The sequence below is a fragment of the Gymnoscopelus microlampas genome, assembly GCF_963454915.1.
Source record: "Gymnoscopelus microlampas genome assembly, chromosome: 17".
In the NCBI taxonomy this organism is placed as follows: Eukaryota; Metazoa; Chordata; class Actinopteri; order Myctophiformes; family Myctophidae; genus Gymnoscopelus; species Gymnoscopelus microlampas.
In genome coordinates, this window is record NC_139954.1 from 31,106,700 (window position 1) to 31,118,992 (window position 12,293).

General features: G+C 42.3%; 1 protein-coding gene across 2 annotated transcripts in view; it reads left to right on the plus strand.

Annotated features, from left to right (window-relative positions):
• Positions 1-5,400: 5,400 nt before the first annotated feature.
• LOC311064860 (FERM, ARHGEF and pleckstrin domain-containing protein 1-like) overlaps positions 5,401-12,293 on the plus strand; it is a 66,462-nt gene continuing 59,569 nt past the window's right edge. For both annotated transcript variants that reach the window (XM_084084863.1, XM_084084864.1), the window contains exons 1-2: positions 5,401-5,576; positions 9,008-9,207. In XM_084084863.1, the coding sequence (XP_083940989.1) occupies positions 9,034-9,207 (174 nt within the window). In that variant the 5' untranslated portion in view covers positions 5,401-5,576; positions 9,008-9,033. The remainder of the gene's footprint in view (positions 5,577-9,007; positions 9,208-12,293) is intronic.

The following is a 12,293-nucleotide window of genomic DNA, read 5'->3' on the forward strand; positions in this document are numbered from 1 at the left end:
ACTGATAGGTTTACAATGTTAAGAATTCAGATTTACCATATTTCTTGAGTGACGTAGGGTACACTAGGAACTGATAGGGGTCAAATACTGTATCCTACCAATAGCACAATTTAGGTTTTTACTGCTAAAACTATCTATGTGGAAATTGCTATATTACACTTTAATGCCAATTATGAATCTGCTTAAATAAATACATTCAAAATGAATATACAATATAGTTTTGTGTTGGCATGGTTTGCAGTATATCTGGAAATGATGTCAAAACCATTCACTTTGATTCCCTTGATCTGATTCGATTGATCACTGGCTGTGATCAATGGATTCTTCCCATCTAGTTTAATCAAAGTAGCACTTGTGATAGAATATGAGCAACAGGGGGATTTGCAAATGGAATTCAGACTGGGCAGGATATTTCTGATTGAGCTTAACCTAGCAACACAGGCAATTAGGCTGGAGTTCGAGTGCAGAGCAATAAGTGTGGAGGTGTGGGGCCCTGTACTCATTCCAGCCTGAGCGACAGGAACAGCGGGGGATAGAGCAATGTAAAAGTCTAGCTCTGGCTCTAATGGCCTGTTATTCAAAGGAAGAGAAATGGTGACTAAGCAGAAGATTTGACTCATGTTGCAGACTCAAAGGGGAGCACTTAAGTTTTGGAACATACATTATTATTATTATCCTACTACTTTATTATTATTATTATTATTATTATTATTATTATTATTATTATTATTATTATTATTATTATTATTACACTTATTATTGTTGTTAACCTTCTCATAATAAGTTGACATGGCGACTCTTATAAATGTATTAAAAAAGTGATAAATGGCATAGGGGAGGGCAAATCTCTGCTACGAGGAACAGCCTAATAATACTTAAACACTCTCTGATGCAGTAACGTCAAACTGTGTCTCTCTGTCTCACTGTGTCCAGTGCACGCAAATGTATGCACATGACCTGTGTCATGGGTTTGTAGTGTATGTTGTCACATTGGCATGTTGTCACACCTTAATCAGACATGGGCTTTAACCCTGTAGAACCTGAACTATGAAGGAAAGGTCAGAAAATTCCAACATTTTGAAAAGGGACACTTTATTGGGTCTTAAAACATGGGCTTTAACTGAACCCGTGAGCGTGCACATGCACGTGCATCATAGGTGCTGCAGTCTGTCTGTCTGTCTGTCTGTCTGTCTGTCTGTCTGTCTATCTGTCTGTCTGTATGAACGCTCACACGCCATACGGTAGGTGTCGTGGTCTCTCTCAGTCTCTCACTGTGTGTGGTGCACCCAAGTACCTTGGTCTCTTCATGGTGCACACACACTGGATGTGTTGACATACATCAAGTCAATGAATCCAATTAACTTTCTATGGAGAGCATCCGACACAGCCGCACAGTGCATGATGACACAGCAAGGTTTACAAACAGTCCCCATACGTTATAACATACTGTAGTGTAGGCCTTCTGCTTTGCTATAAAATGATATTGTGTATTAATTGGCCGCCATGAGTTAAAGCAAAACCAAAACCAAGCACCGCCCAAGGAGGCATAAATATACTTAACTGCAACACAGCATCTAGATCTAGCACCACTCTCTGGCCTGAGCGCAGGGGGTCCAGTGAGTGCATCTAGATGCATTGTCAACTCATTTGGTGTGTCTGCACCGTCTGAATGTTTATCTGTCTGTGGTGCATGTGTGGACATGGCATGCGTCATAGATTCAAAAACCGGCATGCGTTTTTAGTGCGAACACATGCAAACGTCATAGGTGCCAGTGCCTTGGCCTCTCTGTGTCTCTCTCTCTAATTGTAAAACAGTAGGCCTAGTGTTGGATCAAGCACACTCTCACTAGTAGTAGATCTGCTGGATGGACAGCTTGCACCCGATTCACTCCATAGCCTCATAGCACATACATATGTATCCCATAGAATGCGGTACAGTGGGTCTGAGAATATGAATTTACAGAAATAACATAGTTGTCGCTGATGGCTTGGAAAAATATTTGATGGTTCCAGGGGGAATGCAGAGCTTTTACTACCCCATAATTATAACTGGGCTTTACCATATGCTGATAAACAATATGCCTGACCGAGGTTGGATAAAGTGCAGCAAATGCCAGGTGATAATTTCTTCATCATACAGTATACCCATATTTGTTCCCTTATTTATTTACGAAGACAGTGAGAAACCCGCTTCTGCACTTTAAATTAGCACACTGACGAAATTTGCACTTTAAATAAATCTGAGTGGTCGCTCATGGTGCCAGGTTATCAACAGCAGGCTATTTCATTGTACATGTAGAGCTGGGGTAGGCAACCTTAGGCACAGGTGCCATCATTGGCACGGGGGAGGGTAATCACTGGCACACTGGCAGCATAAGTGTTAGAGAAAGGATTTTATTTTTCTTTCAAAGATAAAGCAGACAAGGCAGAATCAATAAAACCAGGTATGCAAACGCTGAACTCTGACTGATGAATAAGATGCATGCCCCACCCGGCTCTGCAATACCCGCTGTACCTGTTGTACCCATTGTCAGAATATCTGTTGTACCGGCCTTTGGCTGCCCAGCCTGGCGAAGACATCCGGCGCAAACAAACTAAAAGAGAGTGAAACAGTGATGTTTTAACTGAGCCATTGCAACATAATTTCGTTCTGCTGTGCATCTCTGATGTAAAGTTATGAATAACAATAAAGAGGAATGTGAACTTTGGTGACCGTTGACGGTTTCCAGAGTAAAGGTGAGGCATTCCCACATGTTTTCGGGTAGTGCGATCAGACTGTGAGAACGCCGTTCATATGGCGCTGGTATTTGAAGGACGAGCGTTACAAATCTCTCGGTCATCCACTGAGAGGAACACCACTGTCATGGTCCCTTTGGTGTAGCGATTCAGCCGGCCTGTGTTTCAAGTTTCAACATTCAGATTTATTAGAAAGCATCATAGCATATGAGCTTAAATTATGATGTTTCTTACAGATTCAACAGTTCTTATAGTTCCAGGATGAAGCCAGAGAACGACTGTCTGCAAGGACAAGGAGGTAGAAAGAGAGCTTGGGCACTTAAGCCACTGACCTGCATTTACTGACCCAATGCAGTTACCCTGCATTTTCTTGCCCGGAACAAGAGGAAGTTGCTCTGCAGGCCTTTATGCAAGGATTTTGTCCCAACAGCCTCTGCGAGCAGGTTTGCCTATTCAGCCCACAGATGCCCTACGAGAACGAAGCAGAATGGATAGGGCACACTACACTCCAGTTGAGGAAGAGAAAGTGCAGAAGTGTCTCCAGTTCCACCCGCCAGTCACGAGAGGCTTCGAGAAGGCAGGCTATGCTAGGCCAACATTATAAGTATATCCTCTTTAAAAACTTACCAACAAAATGTTCTACATTATTTCAAAAAATAGACTATCTACAGGCTCATAATTTGTCAGACCACAATGCGTTTAGAGCTTGTACTGTAACATTTTCAAAACTGTTTTTTATTTTACATTTTCACATGACATGCCCCAAACTGGGATAACAGTGTTAAAGTGGTTAAGAAATTAAAACATGAGTTGATAGAAAATATAATTCCAGGTCATTACCCAGCCAGATCATGGCTCAAATAAATTACATTAATTAAGCTATTATTCCTAATCTACAACATCACTAGTTTTTCTCCACGTTCTCTTCCCTGCAGAGGTTTTCCTGCTCTGATTCACACCCCTGTTTGAATGTTCATCTTTTCCCTACTTCCAAGCAGATGTCTCCAGAGGGCTTCTTGAAGCTGCCAGGACACTGAGTGTGATTTCTACATCTCAGTCCCATATCACAAGGCGTAGGAGATCTCTCTTCCTGCCAGTGAGGAGGTGGGCGGACAGCTAACATGAAATGAAGCCTAGTTCTAGCCTTCCACCACACTGTGTGCTTGTGTCTGTTATGCCTGTCCCCAGACTCAGGAACATGGTGGAGTGGGTGTTGAGGAGGCACTGGTCCAGACCACAGCCCCAGGACACTCTCCATAAAGAGGAGCAAAGAGTCCCTGAGTAAAAAAACAGAAGCAGGGAAAATAGAGCAACATTATAGCTTGTGATTTGAAATGGGTGGGAGATAAACCCTATATATGCAACCTTATAGTCCCCAGACCACCCAGTTTTTGTTTGTATGTTTTTGTTTCTAAGTCTATTCCTATTTTTGGGATGTGCAATACATAATAACTGATATCTCAATATATCAATAAGCAAGCATACCCAAAGCATTAAGCTCAGATGTGACATAATTTTTTCCAAGATACATTTTTCAGCTGTGGAAGGATCCACATGATGATTAGAAATACAGCTCTCCTACTGGCAACTGGTGAGAATGGAACAAAACCACTGCTTGGAAAATAATGTGTTTTAGGTCCTAGAATTTAGGGCACAAATAGGCTACGTTGTGCCAGTTAAATTTCATCGGCTTTTATTACCTATCAGCAGCAGTGCAAATTGAATAGAAAAGGCAATAATCAATAGCTTTTGTTTTTCACTTCTTTTTTTAATCCGAAGTAAGATGTGGGTGTTTTGCTGTTGCTTCTCATGCTTCAAGACTAACCGAGGTGCCCTCTAGTGGATCATGTATGAAGTGCAGTACACAGTTCCCACTGGTGGCATAATAGTAACTTCATAATAACACTAATATTTTCATAAAGTTAATGTTGCAACGTGTTTTTCACTGTAGTAATGTCCCTCTATGCTCGCTCTCCCTAAGTCTGTGACATGATTTCCTTGCCTTCCTCACTCAGAAGGCAAGTCATTACATGTCCATCATATTGGAAAGAAAACCAGGTAGGACTTGTTTCAAATGATCAGAATAAGATGTTTGATCTCTCTACATGATTAAACACTGACATTTGTCACAATTATCAAAATCGACTTCAGCTCTCTCAGCAGTGCTGGGCTCGGGTGAACTATTACTGTTCACTGAGAATGTTGATATACAAGTGACTGAAGTTGACCATACGAAAATGGATTAGAAATGAGAATTTATTAAATTAAATTTAAACGATTGTTTCACTTCACAGAATAATCCGTCGGTCGGTCAGTCGGTCAGTCAGTCAGTCAATCAATCAATCATTAGTAGCATAAGTAAGTACCATAAGTAGCCTTGGATATAAAAAATAAATAAGTATACTAAAATGTACTAAAAAATAGAATAAAATAAAAATAAAAAAGAATAAAGATCAACCAACAGCTGTTAAGAAATCAATGTAATACTTGACATACTAGGAATTTGTTTTTGAATTCCACATTCCACCACTAGATGGTGCTATTACTATTCAGTCGACGCGGTCTGTTACAAAAGCTGGAGGCACTGCACCTCCTTCATTGTGTGAGTTCGCACCAAGTGGATCTGCCGCTCGCTCCAATGTAATCCCGTTCCAGTCTCTCCTCGGCACATACACGCAGAGTCGTCCACAATGGCGACCATGAAAAAGCCTCTCTCCGGAACGTCCAGCATCTAAAAGTGAACCAGGCTCCTGAAGCTGCTCGCTGCGACTGGAGGTGGATGTAATATCTTCTGTCAGCTGGGAAATACATACGTGGATTGCCCACATTTCAAAGAAGGGGTAAGATTCCATTATTAATAATAGCTCAAGTTCTGTGTGTAGAAGGTGTGATCAACTTGTTTGAGGAGATTAGACATAAGTCGGGGAAGTATTTTTTGCCACCTATTTATGTGGCTTTAGTGGATTTGTGGGAAAATACTTGAAACACAGCGTCTAAGCTTTATTTAGTGCATGTATATGTACTTAAGCATAGCGGTCACTGCTCAGAGCCCCAGACATACCGAAGGTAAATGAATGTAATGCTGCAGACATTTCACTCAGTCATGGCTTGGTGGCGGAATGAACTATGATCCACATTTAAATGACGCAAATGTCAAAATGTTGCACATTGTGGATTTGCTACTTTGTTGCCTAGTCGGTCAGGTGAGGCAGGCGGTCCATGTCAGTCACATCTACGCGTGGCTGCATACTAATGTCTTTAGGATTACCTGCTGTAGCCTGCTCTCTTAACCTAGATTACATTAATGATGTCAACACAATCAGACCTTTGCGGGAACAGTCTACACATGGATGGAAGGAAGACCAGCATTGATTTTCTTTTTACTTCACTGTGTAGAATGCGGCTCTTGTGAAAATACTTAAATTCCCATTCAATTTGGGTTATCATGGCACCAGGGTAGCCCGTTGTTGGTCACCGTCATCTCACATTGAATCATCCAATGCCCGACGCGACGCAACATCTTAATTTCCTTAAATGCACACATGTTGTGCTGCTGTCTCACTGATATCAGCGGGGAACTTCCATACCATGCAAAGGCGAGCCACACCCAAGGATCAATGCAGATCCGTGGTGCTGAATAAAGTGGAAATGGGGGCTTTTGAGGGGCATGTTTCAGGTAGAGACTCTTGGCTCAACCATGCAGTCCTCTCCTCTGGCCGTTCAGCTGTCAGTAATGAAATCCAGCTGTGCAGCTGCAGAAATGGTGCCTGCATGTGTTGGACTGCACTGAAGGGGCTCTGTGTGTGTGGAGTGTGTGTGCCCCAGCATACAGACAGAGAAAGCACTGTTACAGTTACTGACTATACACCAGCTACATGTTACACAGTTGTGGGGAATTTCAAGCAAACAAGTTCAAAGGCAGGGTAATTCACCCCAGAAAACGCTCCGCCTGATTTATGCTTCTTCGTACGACGGTATCGGGCGACGATCTACAAGCTCACAACGCGTTGCAGAGCTCTTATATCTGCAATTGTCGGTGCAGAGTAGACTATAAATATGGGTTTGTACCTAAATGACCCTCCAACATTGAATTCCAATCTATTGAGCTTAAATTGCCCACGTCACACCACCACCCCTGTAACAAGGTAGCGTGTGTGGAGCTGGATGCCATTGCCTGGTGACTGGTTTTGTATGTTGTTGTTTTTTTGTGTTAGTTTTTGGGGCCAGAAACTGGGTTACTTATTTAGAAGACCTGCATAGACTGAAGCTCATGACTGGTTGATTCATGAGCTTGGGGGCAGGGTGGGGTAGGTGTTGGCTGAAATAATCACTGTCTGCTCTTTCATTGCCCTCTGTTTCACTCATCTTTTGTTTGAAGAGTGTTGGGTTACTGCAAACGTGGGTTCATATAAGCCATGAATGTACAGACTTGACATAAAACACTTGCCAAAGATCAAGCCAGGGGCCTGTGATGGTGGCATGAAGGGGTACAGTGTCATAATTGAAGTTTTGGACTGAGCGATATGCATTTTTCATTCTATGACCCCGATGACCACGTTAACTCTGGTTTCTATCAACCAACCAAGGGAATGAAGAACGGTGGAAAACTCAAACAGATTTCATCTCACGCACTGCCTTGTGATGACAGCCAATGGACAGGTGCAAATTATGAGCACACACTATTGCTACACATCGTCAGCTGTTTGAAGAGGCATTTGATTCAACAACCTAACTCCATCTATAGTATGAACTCATTCACTGCATGCAGTGGAGGACCGCTCCCTCCCTCACTGGAAACAAACAGTTTGTTTGATCCGCTCTTAGACATCTGTTAGAATTAAACAGATAGCTTACGCTTTTAGCCTGTGCAGGCTTCCTTGGATTGAAATGTCCGCTCTTTGAAAATGGCTAACTTAGCTTTCAGAACCTTGAACTTGGCAACATTGTAAGTTCTAAGTTGCCACGGCACCCACCCACCACTGTGTTGTCTGAACAACTGCCCAGTGCCCACTACCACCACACGCCGATGAACCAGTTGGTGGGGTCTCGAGGTGACATCAGCAGGCAGGAATGTGTGATGAAGGGAGAATTAAAGGAGGACAACAGGGCCTCTGGGGGTCTGGCTGTGTAGACAGGGGGTGGGGTGGGGTGGTAGGGGCAGATAGTGGCCTTCTCATGTGTCAACCCAGAATGAATGGCTCCATGACTAGTCCCAACATATTCCAGCACCTGGGGGCTAGTCTTCATAAATAGCCACAGAATGTGTCACATTTTAGCATCATTTAGGAATACTGGGCCTCAGCTTTAATTAAAACATCACTGAGGGCCCAATCGTGACCACAATTGCAAATGTTTTTTTTGTTATTATTATTAATTATTATTAAGTTATTATTCTGCAAATATTAACGCTATACTTCACGTTTCAAGTTATCTGAGCAGCAAGTTCCCCATGGTAAAGAACATTCAACCGCCAACTGCCTAACCAAATATAATATTCACAGCTGGATCTACAGTAGATAACTGAACTGTGGGCTTTATCTGCTACAGCCTACTGTGTACTTGCCAATACATACAGCCCAATTCATTAATGTTGCTTCCGTTTCCACTTTTAGATCGGACATGATGCCCTTGGGAACAATAAAAACCTGTGTCTGTGTGGTACTAAGTTGTACGACTTCCTGATTCAAGTCATTCTGTTGACTCTTTGATCTTTAAAGCCAAGATATGTTATTCAGTTATTACATTTAGGCTGCACTGTGCCTTGAAATCACAAAGACTCTTTGTACAGTAATTGGTTATCCCAAAGGCTTCAATTATCACCCATTAGCTTAGAGTGCAAATACGTAATTTGCAGTTACATCATTAAGCATGATTTATACTGTACTTCATACGATGGTGTCGTGCAACCAAGATAGCAGATCTACAAGCTCACAACATGTTGCATCCGATTCCGTGACGCGTTTGGAGCTTGTAGATCGGCTGTTCTCAGCACATGACACAGTCGTACAACAGAGAATAAATTGGGCTTTACTGTGACACACAAAGCTCTGAACTCTCTCCTCTGTGCTCTAATTTATTTCATGTAAACCATCTACTTCTGTACTTGCGTCCGATAGCAGGAATCTGGAGTGTGTGTATTTTCAAATCAGTTTTAATAAATACATTGACAGACATCTCCCTAATTTTGGCATCGCTGTGCATAGAGATACATTTGTGTGTGTTTGAGTGTTTACACCTTCCAGTTCCTCACATACCATGGCTTCTTGTACAGGCTGGGCAGCATCAGCGCAGAGCACCATGGTGGAGCCAGAACCAGTGGCCTCCATAGCAGGCCAGCGTCTTGGAGCCCCAGAGACTCTGGGAATCAGTACCCTGGACCCCGGCCACAAGCCTCCAACCATGCCCCCGGGACGACAAGTCAGCATCAGGGTGCGCATGCTGGATGACACGGAGGAGCTTTTCGACATCTCGGTAAATTGTTAATTTATTCCTACAGGGACATTTCCTGATGAGAATATTAAAGTCAGAATGTGATTTTTCATTATTCGCCCTCCCACACCGTGTGGCTGAGGGAGATTTCTTGTCTTTATCATTGCAGCAGCAGTCTGTCGTTAACCTGGCAACCAGTTGGCATGGCAACTGAATAACTTAAAAGTGCTGAATACATGAATGAGATGGGAGTGATCTCCATAAAGTCAGCTGGCTCACATCTTTAAAAGTTAATTCATCATCAAATTACTGTGTCAGCTGAAAAAAAAAATTGGTAATTGGCTTGATGTTTATATACAGCTATATACTGTATATAGTTATAACATCTATAACACAACTATACAGTATACTGTATGTATATATATATATATATATATATATATATATATATATATATATATATATATATATATATATATATATATATATATATATATATATATATACAGTATATATATACACAGTATACATATATATATATAAATATCTGTAAAAAGTACTATTTCTGTCGGCTGGCACAGTCTTTCAACAGAGTATAAAGTCTTTAGCATGGTGCAGTGATCTTTGATTGTTGACTAGCAGCCTCTTATCATTCTTTAGACCCCTTGAAACTATTAATACATCCTTGGGAAAGTGTGCTGCGCTAGGAACGACTGAACTGTTCTGCTATCACATCCCTTGTCAGAGACCTGACATCTTCACAACACAAACACTTGGCTCCATGCACATGGTATTTCACAGTTCTTCACTTGCAGACGTAGACGTGTGAGACCCACAGGCGCTGATATACTATACTAATATAGGTAGTTGGATAGAAAGGTTGGTTTTTAATGTTCTTGAATGGGTGGAGGTGTCATTTGAATTGCTTTTGTGATCCCAGGTATTGATTAACCATATTATTCAAACACAATCTAAAAATCACACCCTGTGTGAAGAGAGTGGTGCCTTTGATGAGCCCCGTATTGATGTTGTCATCAATGTTTGTTTATTGGACATACACCCGGACACACGGACACACAGACAAAGTCAGATATAGGAGTGGTTGGCACCACTCAAAAACCACACCCTGTGTGAAGAGAGTGGTGCCTTTGATGAGCCCCGTATGGATGTTGTCATCAATGTTTGTTTATTGGACATACACCCGGACACACGGACACACAGACAAAGTCAGATATAGGAGTGGTTGGCACCACTCAAAAATCACACCCAGTGTGAAGAGAGTGGTGCCTTTGAAAGTGTAACTGGTTGCATCCGCAACAATCAGCAACAATATGTTGTCACGTGACACGTGACAACATATTGTCACGTGTCACGTGAAGCTTGACCTATCAGCCGTGCTCAAACATACGGACGGACTTACGGACGGATCGACATACGGACGGACGGACATACGGACGGACGGACATACGGACACACGGACAAAGTCAAATGTAGGAGTGGTTGGCACCACTCAAAAATAGATATTAAACAAATATAAATGTAGATACTTTTTGCATCTAAAGCAGATGTTTGTCAAAATTACAGTTTTGGATATGTTTTTTAATGCATATATTGTGTTGCTTGATGTTGAGTTGATGTATGCATTCAATTAGGCAGCACCATACCAAAGTGTTAAGATGTGAGATGTGGAGAGAGAGAGAGATTAGATGCACTTCCCCCAAGCATTCCTCTGAACTTGTGGTATTTCAATAAGGTATACTCTACAACCCCAATTTAGCAGCACAAACGCAGGGTGGAGTAAGGGAAAAGACTGCTATTTTCCTGAGAATAGACGACCTAGCAATTCTCTGACCACAGTACTTCCGTCTCAGAATGAGGGAGATAGATGAGTAGATAGAGAAAAGAGCAGAGAAGTGGTGATGGAGGGAAATGGAACAGAGGCGTTTTTCAGTGTGCAATGAATGGGGCTTGGTAGTAAAGCTACTTGAAACTGAACTCGGAACGGATAGTGAGTGGGCAGTGTGTTGTGGATATGTCTGGTCGACTGTTTCCCAAGCACTGTGGTTGAAGTCTTTATTCCCACAGTGTGCTATCAGACTTCCTGCTCAGGCCCTGATCAATCCTTCAAAGCATTGGTTCTCAAAGTTGGGTCCGGTGACCCCCAGGGGTCCTTGCAAGGGGTCCCCAGCAAAATTAGTTGATATAGCGTCACAATGATTTGAACCACGTTAACCATATTTTATACTTTGGCTATTCAAAAATAGCAGATATACAAGCTCATAGCGCAGCACCGAGTGCCGTGCTATGAGCTATATTTTTTAGATAGGGGCGGTCCGCAGCCAAATACATATCATTTTGGGGGTCCTTGACATGAAAACATTTGAGAACCACTGCTTCAGAAAGCATGGAGCCCTAATGTGTCTTGCTAGCGTTCTCATGTGCTGTACATCACACGTGGCTCACTTGAGAATCTTACCGTGAGATTTCATAACAGTGTGCAGTCCTCATTTAACTCAGATTGTGCCTGATAGCTATTTTGTGTCCTTTGGGTGAGGTGAGTCATAATAAAGGAGTCATAATAAAAGAGTAATTGGCGTTTGTGTGCAGACTGTGTCAGCGACTAATTAGGAGATCTTTCCCTCCCTCTTTGCAAGGACACGAGCTAAACACAAGTGCCCTCTATGTGCCCCAAATGACACCTTTTGCTGCATTTTTGGCATTGCATTATTTATCTCAGATGATTTGTAACGTTGCGATCTATATTCTCACAAGTGCACTATACTGTATTTACTCAGCAGTTACAGCAAACCAACATCGTCAGTGTAACCGGATGAGGAACGTATTCATTTTTGTGCACTATAATTTACACTTACTGTACATTCATGCTTTGCCTTTCAATAAGCCCTACAACGCTGCGGTATTATTTTGTACGGATCATGCATACATTTTACCTCGGTTTGTCAATCATTGGCTGGCATTCTTGCAGACATAACAGTGTCACAATGATTTAGTTGATTTGTGGTGATTGTGCGGTCAGTCTGGCTTTTGTAACGGGCTGCAAGGAGGCTGAGCTGATGCAAGCCGAAGAGACTGCACAGGAGAGAGGAGAGAGAGGGGCCCTTCTACCA